Below are 14,654 nucleotides of genomic sequence, written 5' to 3'. Positions count from 1 at the left end.
AAACAGAGGAAACAACAGAACAAACAGAAAATATAAAATGGAAGACTTAGCCCAAACATCAACAATTACATTAAATGTAAATGGTACAAATACACAAGTTAAAATGCAGTGATTAGCAGAATAAAAATTTTAAAAACTGATCCAACTATATGCTGTCTGTAAGAAACTCATTTCAAATATAGCAAGAGGCAAGTTCAAAGTAAAGGCTGGAAAAAAATGTATCACACTAACATTAAGGAAAGCAGGAATGGCTATATAACATTAGATAAAGGAGACTCCCAAGCAAGGAAAATTACTTGGGGGTGGGGGGTGGGGTGAGGGAAATTATATAATCATAAAAGAATCAGTCCACCAAGAAGATGTAGCAGTCCTACAGTGGATGCACTAAACAGTAGAGCTGAAGAATATGTGAGAAAACAACAACAACAAAAACTGAACTGAAAGGAAAAACAGACAAATCCACAATTATAGATGGAGACTTTAACACCCTTCCCTCAACAATGGATAGAACAGCTAGACAAAAGTTGGCTAGGATATTGAAGAACTCAGTAACACCCATCAATGAACAGGATCTAATCAACATGTTTGGAACACTCCACCCAACAATAGTAAAATACATATTCTTTTCAAGTGCCATGAAATAGACACTAAGATAAATCATGTTCTATACCATTAAACAAACCTCAACACATTTACTGAAATCATACAGAGTGTATTCTATAACCACAGTGGAATCAGACTAGAAATCAATAACAGGAAGATAATAGGAAAGTCTACAAACACTTAGAAATAAGTGACACACTTATAAATAATCCATGAGGCAAAGAGGAAGTCTCAACTTAAATACACTGAAATGAGCAAAAATGAAAATACACTTACCAGAATTCGTGAGACACAAAGCACTGCTGAGAAAGAAATTTATAGCGCTAAATCATATGTTAGACAGGAGAAAGAATCTCAAGTCAATAATCTAAGCTCCCATCTGAAGAACCTAGAAAATGCAAAGTAAACCCAAAGCAAACAGAAAGAAGGAAATAAAAAAGATGCAAGTAGAAGTCAGTGAAATTAAAAACAAAAATGACTTTAAAAAAATAAATGAGTTGAAGAGCTGGCTCTTTGAAAACATTGATAAAATTGACAGGCCTCTAGCAAGACTGACAAAAAGAGAAGAAACAAATTGCCAGTATCAAGAATGAAATAAGATATCACTATGGACCCTACAGACATCAAAAGAATAATAAAGGAATGCCACAAAAAGGAATGCCCTACATGCATGAATTTGATAACTCAGATGAAGTGGACTACTTCATCAAAAAATGTAAGCTAGCATAATTCACCTAATATGAGACAGCCTTTTTTTTTATATATAAATTTATTTATTTATTTATTTTATTTATTTATGTATTGGCTGCATTGGGTCTTCATTGCTGCACACGGGCTTTCTCTAGTTGCTGCGAGCGGGGGCCACTCTTCATTGTGGTGCGCAGGCTCCTCATTGTGGTGGCTTCTCTTGTTGTGGAGCACGGGCCCTAGGCACGTGGGCTTCAATAGTTGTGGCACATGGGCTCAGCAGTTGTGGCTCATGGGCTCTAGAGCACAGGCTCAATAGTTGTGGCACACGGGCTTAGTTGCTCCATGGCATGTGGAATCCTCCCAGGGCAGGGCTCGAACCCATGTCCCCTGCATTGGCAGGTCGATTCTTTACCACTGCGCCATCTAGAAAGTCCGAGACAGCCTTTTAACATATGGTGCTGGAGCGCTCAGACATCCACAGGCAAAAATAGACCTCAACCTAAGTCTCACACTTTATAAAATGTTACTTAAAATAGATCATGAACTGAAATGTAAAACAAAAGTATAAAACTTTTAGAAAAAAAAATAGGAAAAAATCTTCAGGATCTAGGGCTAAGCAAAGAGTTCTTAGACTTGACACCACAAGCATCCATAAAAGGAAAAATTGATAAATTGAACTTCAAAAATTTTAAACTTTTGTCCTGCAAAAGACTTTGTTAAGAGGATGAAGACAAGTTGCACATTAGGAGAAAATGTTTTCAAATGACAGATCCAACAAAGGACTAGTACCCAGAATATGTGAAGAACTCTCAAAACTCAACAGCAAAAAGAGCCCAAACAATACAGTCAGAAAATGGGCAAAAGACAGGAACACATTTCACCAAAGAGGATAGCGAATAAGCACACAAAAGGATGCTCAACATCATTAGCTACTAGAGAAATACAAGTTAAAACCACAAGAAGATGCCATCACTACACACTTGTCAGAATGGCTAATATAAAAAATAGTGGGTTTTTTTGTTTTGTTTCGTTTTGTTTTGTTTCCTTTTGTTTTGTTTTATTTCGTTTTGTTTTGTTTTTGTTTATTTTGTTTTTTTTGGTTTATTTTTTTGACTCTTCAGAGAGGCAAGAGTAATTTCTCCCCTTCACTATCAGGAATCTGAGATTCCGTTACTCCCAGAGAGACCCCTTTCTCTCGTTCTTTTCTTTGCACCTTTGCTCTTCTGCGGGCTAGACTCTCCCTCGGTCCTCCAAGACGTCTTGCCACTTTATTTGATTTGAGTTCTGTTCATTGAGAGAACAGACTTATCTTTCCTTCCCCTTTTTAGCGGGTTCTCGCCCGCCTCCATCCTTGTCCTCGGCCTGAGGCATGGAGCCTGACGGCTCTCGGGCATCCCCACCCCGGGAGGGCTCTTCCTTTACTGGACCGTGGCCTTCCTCCACCCTCGGACAGACCTTCTCCCAGATCTTGCACCACCTTGCCGGCCAGGGATCCAGACAGGCCAAGGCCAGAAATGCAGCTCTTCAGGACCTCAGTGCTCTCCTGGAAGACAAAGAATGTGATCAGTTATTTGAGGGGAGCGACACCTCGCTCCGTGGGATGCCCGAGATGCTGGGGCAGGTGGCACAAGCCCTGGGGAAGTATGCAGCCCCTCCCGAGGAGCCGGAAGGAAGAGGCGATCGTCACTCCCAAGTGGCCGAGAAAGCGGCCACAGTTGGGTTGCTGTTTCTTAAGCTGTTGAGGAAAGCTGAGGCCGCCAAGAATTCCTTGGTGTGCCCTGCATGGAAGACAGGTCTCCGTCACCTGGCAGGACCCATCTATATTTTTGTAGTCACACACAGCTCGGAGCAACCGTGGACCAGCCCAAGATCTCAGGAGGTCGCTGGACAGGTGCTCGCCTTACTGCTTCAGGTTACTGAGTGTGGTTCTGTGGCTGGATTCCTCCGCGGAGAAAAATGAAGATGAGAAAGGGAGGTTTACTGCAATCATGGGGCTTCTCAAACCAGACTTGAATAAGGACTCCTGGAAGAATAACCCGGCCACCAAACATGTTTTCTCATGGACTCTGCGAAGGGTCACTTGACCCTGGCTGAGCCAGCATCTGGAAAGGATACTGCCCCCATCATTGCTCATCTCAGATGACTATCAAACCGAGAACAAAATTCTGGGTGTCCACTGCCTCCATCACATTGTGCTCAACGTGCCAGCTGCTGATTTGCTGCAGTACAACAGGGCCCAGGTCCTCTACCACGCCCTTTTCAACCACCTGTACACACGGGAGCACCACGTCATTCAGGCTGTGCTCCTGTGTCTGCTGGATTTATTCCCCATCCTGGAGAAGGCCCTGCACTGGAAGGGAGCTGCGGCCCGACCCACCACCCACTGTGACGAGGTCCTGCAGCTGATCCTGACGCACATGGAGCCCGAACACCAACTTCTCTTATGCAGGACTTACGCAAGAAGACTACCAGCTTTTGTGAAGAGATTGGGGATCTTAGCTGTCCGGCACTTAAAGAGACTGGAGCGAGTCGTCATTGGTTATCTGGAGGTTTATGATGGACCCGAAGAGGAGGCTAGATTGAAGATACTGGAAACCCTAAAACTTCTCATGCAGCACACATGGCCCAGAATTTCCTGTAGACTTGTGGTCTTATTGAAAGCTCTCTTGAAACTGATATGTGATGTAGCAAGGGATTCAAGCCTCACACCCGAGTCTGTTAAGAGCGCCTTGTTAGAAGAGGCCACAGACTGCCTGATACTGCTGGACCGCTGCTCTCAAGGACAGGTGAAGGGTCTCCTGGCTAAAATCCCCCAAAGCTGTGAAGACAGTAAGGTGGGGAACTGCATCCGAAGAGTGCAGCGGGCTTCTGAAGGCACTTCCTATGACGCAACTTAAGACCTGTATTACTTTCCTGAAGAGGAAAGGATTTTCTTTCTGTTCCAGTTGTTTTAAGTGGAATTATTTCAAGAAAAAGAGGGCTTCAAACTTAACTTCAATTTCTTCTGAAAGATTTGCAAGAATGCCTGTTTTGACTCAGGGAAGATGAAAACTCACTAGCCAGCTTTAAGCAAAAACTGTCTGCACTTGGTGGTGGAGAATGAAAAATGAACAGCAAGTACTTACTGCAGACACTCAGCAGTGTCCTCCTTTCTTCTCTATGTCTCTAAGCTAAAACTTATGCTAGCCCTTAAAGGCAAATTTACACTCTCCTGAGAACCAAATCTTCGTTTCACTACATCACAAACTATTATTTATAATACATCTATTAGTGGAAAAAAAAAAAATAGTGACCACACCAAATGCTGATGAAGATGCAGGGAAACTGGGTCACTCATGCATGGCTGGTAGGGATGTAAAATGGGGCAGCTGCTCTGGAAAAGAGTTTGGCAGTTTCTTTAAAAACTAAATATCCGGACTTCCTAGGTGGTGCAGTGGTTAAGAATCTGCCTGCCAACGCAGGGGACACAGGTTCAATCACTGCCCCAGGAAGATACCACATGCCGTGGAACAACTAAGCCCATGTGCCACAACTATTGAGCCTGTGCTCTAGAGCCCATGAGCCACAACTTTTGAGCCCATGTGCCACAACTACTGAAGCCCACATTCCTAGAGCCAGTGCTCCACAACAAAAGAGGCCACCACAATGAGGAGCCCGTGCTTGCTGCAACTAGAGAAAGCCCATGTGCAGCAACGAAGACCCAACACAGCCAATTAAATAAATAAATAAATAAATTTAAAAAACAAAAAACAAACAATATGCAACTACCACATGACCTAGGGATTTCATTCCTATACATTTACCCCAGAGAAACGAAGACTTGTTCACAAGCAAGACCCATACACAGAAGTGTTTAGCAGCTTTATTCATAAGAGCCACAAACTGCAAGCAACACAGATGTCCTTTAATGAGTGAGCAGTTAAACCAGCGAGGGCATATCCATGCTATGGGATGCTACCCAGAAATGAGAAGAGATGAACCATTGATACACAACAGCCTGGAGAAATCTCCAGAGAGTTTTGGCGAATGAGAAAAGCCAGTCTCTCAAAGTTATAAACTCTGTGATTCCACTTATATGACATTCTTGAAATGACAAAATTATAGGTATGGAGGACAGGTTAGTGGTTGCCAGAGGTTAAGGAGGGAATATGTGGGTTATAAAAGTGGTAATAGTTATAAAAATCCAGCAGGAGGGGTCTTTTTTTAGTGGTGGGAATGTCTATGTCTTATCAGTATCCTGGTGGTGATACCGTCCTACAGTGTTACTTGGGGGAAACTGAGTAAAGGGTACACAGGATGTCTCTGTGCTGTTTCTTACAACTGCATGTGAATCTGCATTCTCTCCAAATAAAAAGTTTAGTTTAAAAAGGAAGAAGAGGCAGAACATAAGCTGTGCCAGAAGCCATAACGGGCAGCTCCGTGGGTGGACAGGTGTGGGAGCAGGGTTTGCACTCTTCTGGGTGGAGGTGGAGGAGGGCAGGGGGTTGGGGGCGGGGGCAGGCCTGACAGCAGGGCTGAGCTAGTTCAGGGTGGGCTCCAGGTCCTACACGGGCCCAGCTGGGCCACCCTGGCCACACCTACAGGCAGTCACAGGTCACAGACCTTGAGAGATGCTTCTGGTCTGACCATATCATCTGCAGAGGAGGGGGATGGCATTAGAGATCTCGCAGCCTAAGACCGAGCCCAGAGCTCCTTTTTCTTCCCAGACCACCCCCAGGGGTCAAAGCCCATCTCCGGGGACAGATCTGACCAATAAACTCTTAGAAGGAAGGTCAGTGGGACCTCGTTTCCTGTAACACCTGTGCTGTGAGTTCACTTATCTTGCTCTGTTAGTAAACTAGCAGTAGCTGGCTGCAAAGGTTTAAGAGAACTTTATTTTGCCAGAATGTAAAAGTAAGGAAATTAAGTTAATGTTTTGTTTTGTTATCCCTGAAACACAGTGCACAGTTGTTTTTCAGTTTGTTACATCGGTGTATGGGAACTGCTGGTCTTCAGTTTTCCTGCCCCTCCTACACACACACACACACACACAAACACACACACACACACACACACACACACACATTACACCCCAAATCTCTAGGAACAAAAGATTCATTCCATATTACAGTTGAGAGGCTTCTACTGAAACACCAGCTGAAGGGAACAGGGTGAGGAATGAGTTCCTCAGACCCTTGCCTGGTTTGGCAGGGGGACCAAAGAGAGGGGCTGCAGTCAGAGGAGGGGGTTTCTCCTGGGTAGGAGAAGGGTCCAGTAGAATTGTCACTTGGACACCCAATGTATATTGCCCATAGTGGGCCGTGTTGACCATCCCTGGGTTATGACGATGGAGGGTTTTGGGGGCTGGCAGCTGCCCTTGTTTAGGAAAGATGTTGGTGTGATTGCTTTTATTTGGACACCTGACTTTCAGATAGACAGGACTCCTTCCAGGGACATTTGTTCATTGCTTTGCATGGAAATAGGATTGAATCCCTTGTCTCTTACAGGACAGAAAATACCCCGATGATTGCTGGCCTTGGGAAGGTAAGCCTTGGTGACCTCAGACAGATGAAGCCATCGCTTTCCCTAACTCAGTTTTCCTCCTCTGTTTCTGCCTCACTCTCACACCACTGCCACATTCATCACACTTCTGACACCAGATGTGCGGGGGAGCGGGGGGCAGTCCCCACCAAGCAGTTCTGAGGCACCAGCTGGGTGGCCTACAGTTCAACTCAGTTCTTACACGGTCTACCCAGAGTTAGTGTCAGACCCCACAGGGTAAGGGTTCAGTCCCACAAGACACACCCCCAACCCCATGCCCACCAACTTTAGATACCAATGGCCACCTGTGCTTCTGGCCAACCGGCTATAAATCAGAGGTTCCCACAACCCCCTCCTTGAGCTCAGTGAATTTGCTAGAACAGCTCACAAAACTTAGGGAAACATGTTACTCACTAGATTACGGGTTCATTATGAAAGGATATGATAAAGGATACAGGTGAATGTCCAGAAGGAAGAGGCGTATAGGGCAGGGGGATGTGGGAGGGGCTTCTGTGCCCTCTCCAGGCACCACCCTCCTGGCATCTCTGTGTTCGGCAGCCTGGAAGCTCTCTGAACCCACAATATTGGGGTCTTTATGGAGGCTTTGATGAGTCATGAACTCCCTTTCCAGCCCCTCTCCCCTCTGGAGAGTGGGGTGGGGGTGGGGGGGGGGGGGTTGCTGAAAATTCCAAGCTTCTAATTACAGCTCAGTGACCAGCCCCCATCCAGGAGCCTGCCCAGAGTTGCAAAAGACAGTCCCATCACCCAGGAAATTCCAAGGGATTTCAGAGCTCAGCATTAGGAACCAGAGCCCAAGACCAAATATCAGAATAAAGGCTGCTCCTCGTGCTCTGATCACTTAGGAAATTCCAAGGGTCTCAGGATCTCCATGCCAGGGGCCAGGGAAGAGACCAGTGTGCATATTTTCTGTGATCTCTTATCAGTTTCCCAGCAGCTTTAATGGGTATCTCGGGCTTTACGGAGATCACGTTCATGATCCCAATAAACGGACCAACGTAAGAAAAACCTCAAATTTTATTTATCTACCTGGAGATGTGCTTTTTAAGATCTGTAGAGTGGGTTTCATACGCTTAGCATTTAAGAGAGAAATATCTTTTTTCAAGTCACTTCTAATATTAAAAACTGTGATGTCATTACCACAGGTTCGCTCCTCCCCTGGGTCCAATTACGCCACCTCCCTGAGCCTGGCTCTCCCCTCCCCCCATGATGGGGACATAGTGGCAGCTTCTTAAAGAGAGGAGGATTAGGTGGTGGCCCGGCATCAGCTGGCACTCAGCTCCGCCCTGCAGCCGTGACCCTGTCCTCACTCCTGGGTTGCATCTGTGCCCAGACACTTTGACCCTGCCGTCACTGGCAGGAGTCCGGGGGCGGGTGGCACACCATCAGTTCCCCCTCCCCTTGCTCAGTCTGGCCCCCCTTGGTGCTGTCTGGCCCTGGACGTGCCCCCTGGCCCTCTCCCCTGGAAGGTGTGTCCTGGCCCCACTGGGGCAGATCAAGGTCTTGTTGCTGCTTTCCGCCGCTTCCCAGTGTGCCTTCCCTGTGTGCCGCGTGAAGAAAGGCCCCTCCTGCTGCCACCTCTCCTGCCTTCTCACGTTCCTCTACCTGCACATTCCCCCAGCCTTTAAACCGTCCTTCCCGGGTCCTCACTGCGCCAGCCTCTGCCCATATCCCCCGACCGCAGAGTGACCCGCACGCACTCTCACCCCCGCTTCGCATCCTCCTGACGCCAGGCCTCCTGCTCCTTCAGCTGCCCGGAAGCTGGCGAGGAGGTCCCCATTTCACCCTGTGACCTCCAGCAGCTGCAGGAACGCTTCTCCCCCACCCAATCCCGTGGTTCCTTCTCTGCCTCTTCACCCATCAGCCTCCTGGGCACCCTCCCAGCCTCCTCTCCCCCCGGCCGTGGGGTCGGGGGTGGGGGACGGGGGTGGGTACTCCCTCCGTCCCGTGGCTCTGTGCTCCTGTCTTTTACTTGATGTCTCAGGGCAGCTCCTGACCTTCTGGGGGGCCCCCGTCCCCACCTGCTTCCTCCGTGTTTCCTCTGGGCCCACGACGTGTCCTGCTGTCCCTCCTGCATCGTTGGTGTCTCTCCCCGTGGTGCTTCCTGCCACCCAGGCTCTCAGCTGAGGAAGCTGTGAGGTGCCGTTGAGCCGCCCTGTCCTGTCCCTGCACCTGATGCTGCAGCCAGACCCACCTGTTGAGTCTCCACACCCGTCTCCACCGACTCTAGGCCAGGTCATCCCCGTCTCGTGTGTGGACGCCTCGTCCGTTCTCCACACAGCGTCCAGCTCTAAACACACAGATCGGAGCATCTCACCCCTCCCTCAGAATCTACGTGCATCTGCCTGTGTTTAGGCTCAGCTCGTGCTGTCACGGGGCCTGCGAGGCCCTCTCCCCCTCGCCTTTCCCCCTTCGGGGCCTCTGCCTGGAACTCCCTCCCCGCCGCCCCGAGTTCCCGTCACGGTGCTCACCCGTCGGTCTGACGCTTCCCTCTGCCCTCGTCCCGTCCGTCTGTCTGGGTTTGCCTTTGGTCACTGGCTGGGGGCTCTCCAGTGCCTGGGGTTTCAGGAAGCCTAACAGTACCAAGTGAAGGGGACTCAGCCCTCGTTATGGCCCCCGTCACACGGTGGGCTACTATTGTGTATCTGTGAGGTTCCAGGAAATGAGCAGTTTGAGGCCATGTCACCTCGCTGTCTTTGGGAAGAATCACCTCTGCTGCTTAAAGCTGTCTTGCTCCCCTCGTTTTACTGTAATTGAGGTGCCCTCCTGTGTCCCTAGGCGGCTGAGCTGGTGGCGGAGAACGGTGAGGCCTACGAGGCCCACATGCGGGACGTTCGCGACTACCTGGAGGAGAGGCTGGCGGTGAGTGCCCGCGGCCCGGAGCGCTGGGAACAGTCGGGGCCGGGGCCCCCAAGGAGGGGCTCACAGACACATGACAAGAATATACCAGGGACAGAATATTTAATGATTGTATGAAGAAGATCCAAATGTGTTCAGAATCTTTTCCTCCCAGTGACCTTTGCTTTCCGCTGTCAGTCCCCCTGCCTGTTACAGTAGATGCTCATCGGTAAGACAGTCATTCTGTGAGTTGAGGGTGAGGTTCTGTTTCCCAGAAAGTCTGAAGTTCAGACGGTTGTGGGGAGGGGCTTCAAAGATGTCACTGCATATTTCGTTAATTTTTCAGGCTGAATTTGGTAAAAGAATCCATCTGAATAGCCAGTTTCCGGGCTCTGAACGACTCCCTAACACCTGTAATGTCTCCATCCGGGGACCCCAGCTCCGAGGTGACGACTGTCCCCTGCTCTCCCTGGCTGGGGGAGGGGGCAGGCTGGGCTGCGCTGGGCACAGCTCGAGCTGTCGGGGGGGCTGGCTAAGGGCCAAGGGCAGGGTCGCCCCACCAGGTGCTGTCCCGGGGTGGCTGGGCTCTGGGCACAGCTGCTGACCCGCTCCCGGTGCTGAGGCTCTGGGCATAGCAGCACTCAGCTCTCGTGGGCTCCTAGCCTCATCCGAAAGACGGAAGGGAAGGAGATAAAATGAACTGAATTTTAGGCCATTTGGTTCATCTTTGTCTGCCGTTTTTACAAAACATTTTATGAAGGTCAGGGAAAGTAGAGGCAATCAGCTCAAAACTGGCTCAAAGTCAGGCTGACGTGCAAATCAGCGGCTTCGTTAGCTCCTGAGATCTCTGCCTCCCGGGCCGCAAACGTTAGGATTAGGGTTAAGGTCAGGGTCAGGATTAGGGTCATGGTCAGGGTCAGGGTCAAGGTCAGGGTCAGGGTTAAAGTTTAGGGGTTAGGGTCAGGTTAGGGTTACTCGTACCCCAGACTCGTGCAGGACGTGTCTGCCCCAAGTCCCAGAGGCTTGAGTCCAGGGCGTTGAGCATCCTGTTTCTCTGGGAGATTACAGTGGCCCCAAGAGTTGGGAGAGTCGACCTGCAGGGCAGTTTTCACTTCTTAGAAGAAGAGGTGGTTGCCTCATGGGTCTTCTTGGGTCACACAGAGAATCAGGACAGTGTGTTTGGACCATGAAGAAACCCTGGGGCGGCCGTCACTGGGGCTGAAGTGTGTCCTTGTTGGGAAGGAAGCACATGGCAAACTCTCCAGGTCTCCCTGCTGTGGGACGGTAGTTCCTCTAGTGTCTTCCTCACTTTTTCTAGGGGCAGATTTTATATTCTGTGATGACCTGTGTTACTTTAAATGAGACAGGCACCTCATTCTAATTCAGTTAGCACTCATCGGTGGTTTTGGGGGGTTTTTTTGGCTGCACCACACGGCTTGTGGGAACTTAGTTCCCCACCCACGGATCGAACCTGGGCCCCTGGCAGCAGAAGTCTTAACCACTGCACCCCCAGTGAATTTCCATAGGTGTATTTTTTTAAATCTCTGTTCTTGTGAAGGAAGAGAGAAGTGCCTTCTAGCTTAACAAAGACAGCCCCCAATGTCTCTACCTTTAGAACACAGAGACATCAAGTTCAATATTATTACCAGAACAACACGTTATTCAGTAAGGAAGCTCGTCCAGTTTCTGGGTGACCTGCCAGGCAGCTGATGGATACCACGTCCTCAAGGCCAGTTTTATGAGGCAGAAGAGTGCCTGCTTTTCTGCAGTCAAGGGGGAGAGGAAGCGCTCCCTCTGGGTCCTGCTGTGCTTTTTCTCACCTGTGCCCTGGGGTTCAGGCAGGTGGCGTGAGGTAGGGAGGCTCCAAACATGCGCGGGGAAGAGAGGCCGCCCCTCCTGGACCCTGGACTCTACCTCAGGGGCCCTGTGCTCTGTCGCCTCAGGCTGCTCGGTGCTGGCGCAGTGCCGGAGGCTGCTAGCCAGCGTGGGGGCCGCGTGCCACTCAGACCACGGAGACCGGTAAGTGCTCTCCACGTACTTGGCCGTGGCATCAAGGGTGCATTCGTGTTCCGGGTCTGGGCAGCTCTGCAGCCTGGCAGGGACATGGAGGGTGACTGACAGCACAGGCCCTCGGGAGGAAGGAGTGGAAGCTGCAGCCTACAGGGGGCCTGGAAGGGACGGGGAGACAGGACAGCAGCTCCCAGCACGAGGCGGGCTGGAGGAGCAGGGCCAGGCTGCAGGCGCCCACTTTAGCCTCAGGAAAACCGGGAGCTGCGACCAGGTTTGGGCTCAGATCACTCCCCCTGCCAGGAGCAGGCAGAGGAGGGAGGGGAGAGAGAGGGGCTGCGGCATCAGGAGTGGCCCTGCTGGAGGACGAGAAGGGGCTTTGGTTCCTGGCTGCTGTAGGGGTGGGGGTGGGCTGCAGGTGGGAGTAGAGCTGGATGGGGCTGCCTGGGCCCTGGAGAGCAGAGCTGTGGTCGTGATGAGCAGGGGCCCGGGCACCGGGACTGTGAGACCAAACACAGCCCTGACTCAGGCGGGCCGCAGCCTCCAGTGTGTGTGTCTGCCTTGCGTGTGGCTACGCATTGCCTCCGAGAACTGAGACCGTTAAACGCCTCACGGACAAGAAACCCCTGTAGCCCGGGCTCTGTCTCTCAGGTGCAGGGGCTGCTGGCCGGGGAGGGGTGGGGGGTCTGTACTGGGAGAGGCCTGGCTAGAGAGTAGGGAGACTCTGAGCTGGCCCTTAGCGACAGTGGGCTGAGGGGTGTGTGGCAGAAGGGAGGGGAGGAGCTGGCCGAGGACCCCCACAGCACGGGCGAGCCTGTGTCCTGACAGCTGACTGGTCTCCCCGCCCTGCAGGCCGTCCCCCGTGCTGCTGAGCTGCGGCATTCCCTTTGACGTGGCCAGGAACGCCATCCGGCTCAGCGTGGGCCGCAGCACCACCCGGGCCGAGGTGGACCTCGTCGTGGAGGACCTGAAGCAGGCAGTGGCCCGGCTGCAGGGCCAGGCCTAGTGCCCGGGGCGGTGCCAGCTGGAGTCTTCCTTTGTCCTGGAGTGTGTGGGCACCGGACTCCCTCCCGTCCTGCGGTCACTGAGGGAGGGGGTCTGCCGGGCATGTAGACCCCACCGGTGCCAAGGGGCCCGGGATAAGTGCCCTCATGGGACTGTCACTGTCAGCTGCTGCCCAGGGACACCAGTTGGATTAGAAATGCTTTAGCTGCTTCCATGGCTCCCTTCTGGGAAGGGAAGTGAGCTTATCATAAGCACCCCCTTCCTGGAAGGTGGCATTTTTATCCAAAAGATAAAATCCTAGTATTTATAATTGATTGTCAGCTGCTATCATGAAAATAGGAAGCCTGATTTTTGGCTGCTGTCCTGGCCTCCCCGTACGTGTTTGCTGAGAGGTCTGTCTCTCCTCACCCTCAGGACCCTTCTCAAGTCCTTCCCAGAGGCTGTGGGCCGCTGCGGTCAGGCCCTTTCACCCTTTGATGTTCCCCCACTTCCCGGCCCTGACCATCCTTCTGATCACTTGCTGGTCACTTAGGCCATCGGCCACTGAACACCTCCCCACCCAGTCCCCAAGCCCCTGCTGTCCTTTCCCTTTTGGTTGTTTACTCAGGGTTTCAGCTCAGCTGTCAGTCACGGGCGGCCAGTGCCCGTGTGATGCTGGGTCATTCCCGAGGCGGAAACTCTTCATCCCTCACTCAGCTCCCATCTCAGTTGTATTCACAATAGGATTCTTTGATCTTCACAGATGCTTTGTGGTGTCTAATTCACATGAAATTTCATGTCTGTGGAGACATTTACATAGGAGTGCTTTTTTAATTGAATAACTTTTAACGTGTGGTTAAGAGGTGCACAGAAATTCATGATGACATTGAAGAAACAACAGTCAGAAATTAGATGAACTAATAAAAGATTCCAATGCTTGTTTTGGACATTTTCTAGTGGGTGCGTCTCTTGGGGACACCAGTGTGTCTGTGTCAACTCTGAGGGTAGCGTTAGACCCACTGATCACTGAATAATTACACTTTAGCTTAAGGGACAGAGCTTGGGACTATGTCTCTGGGAGCCCTAGGAAGCAGGTCCCTAACACGCGGCATCCTGTTGCCTCCAGGCAGAGGCTGCGGAGCCACGATTTCCCCAGCAAAGAACTACGGGTGTCCAGCCCCACTGAGGAGAACAGTCTGGAAAAAGATGCTTGGCAGCTCTGAAAAATGCACTGGGGACTTTTAGCTGCAGCCCCGGAGACTCAGTCCCTGTGGTTGGAGAGGGTGGGCTGAGGAAGGGTCCTTGAGACCCTCACCCTCACCTCGAAGGCCTTCCTGTCTAGGGTCAGGGCCCTGTGCCCATCACTTGGAGCCGCTGCTGACAGAGGTTCACAGAACCCCCAAGGCCAGCTGAGGCCAGGATCCAGCATAGATTTCCCTGGGAGCAGGCTGGCCCCCAGCTCCCTGTGGGTGATGACATGGCCCAAACACTTAGACTCCAACATACCTGGTAGTAAGATCTCCAGAAAGGGCCCCACTTGGATGGGTCTGCCCTCCCATTGAGAAGGGTCTCCCAGGCGGCCTCCCACGGCCCAGCACAGCCCTCACGGTGGCTGCCCCAGCCTGAGGGAAGCAGATGCTCGGGAACCTACCACTTTCTGGAAAGGACACTGTAACTGTGAACACCCACTGGATGCAGGAAGTCCATCTCAGCCCTCGCTCCTCGGGAGAAGGAGGCATGGTCCAGCACAGAGCAGTGCCCACAGGCCACTGCCACCGCTGACCCGAACCCGGTGCGGGCCCTTCCCCTGCACCCTCTGCCCACTGCAGCTCTGGGCACTGCAGGAGTGTCACGGGCAGGGCTGTGAGGCCTGGTCCCCAAGGCCTGCCCACCCCCCCCACCCCCCCACCCCGCCTCACTCCCCCTGCCGCCTCCCATCTGCCCTGTGTGCTGCTTATCGGGTAACCGGAGCCGGGGAGCTGCGTCCACGCCTG

The 14,654-nt window shown here is 51.5% G+C and overlaps 2 protein-coding genes across 7 annotated transcripts in view; both read left to right on the top strand.

Annotated features, from left to right (window-relative positions):
• The window catches only part of SCLY (selenocysteine lyase), a 35,527-nt gene extending 21,904 nt beyond the window's left edge, over positions 1–13,623 (top strand). For all 6 annotated transcript variants that reach the window (XM_057745393.1, XM_057745391.1, XM_057745395.1 and 3 more), the window contains 5 exons: positions 6,780–6,816; positions 9,610–9,693; positions 10,016–10,115; positions 11,613–11,688; positions 12,529–13,623. In XM_057745393.1, the coding sequence (XP_057601376.1) occupies positions 6,780–6,816; positions 9,610–9,693; positions 10,016–10,115; positions 11,613–11,688; positions 12,529–12,682 (451 nt within the window). In that variant the 3' untranslated portion in view covers positions 12,683–13,623. The remainder of the gene's footprint in view (positions 1–6,779; positions 6,817–9,609; positions 9,694–10,015; positions 10,116–11,612; positions 11,689–12,528) is intronic.
• On the top strand, positions 1,512–5,739 carry LOC130858611 (TELO2-interacting protein 2-like). The gene is given in 2 exon segments (XM_057745388.1): positions 1,512–3,247; positions 3,249–5,739. Coding segments are annotated over 2 exon segments (1,527 nt in total). The 5' UTR covers positions 1,512–2,662; the 3' UTR covers positions 4,191–5,739.
• Positions 13,624–14,654: the final 1,031 nt, after the last annotated feature.

Source organism: Hippopotamus amphibius, chromosome 8 (genome assembly GCF_030028045.1).
Source record: "Hippopotamus amphibius kiboko isolate mHipAmp2 chromosome 8, mHipAmp2.hap2, whole genome shotgun sequence".
In the NCBI taxonomy this organism is placed as follows: Eukaryota; Metazoa; Chordata; class Mammalia; order Artiodactyla; family Hippopotamidae; genus Hippopotamus; species Hippopotamus amphibius.
The sequence above is the reverse complement of the archived record's forward strand: the minus strand, read 5'-3'. Positions and strand labels throughout refer to the sequence as shown.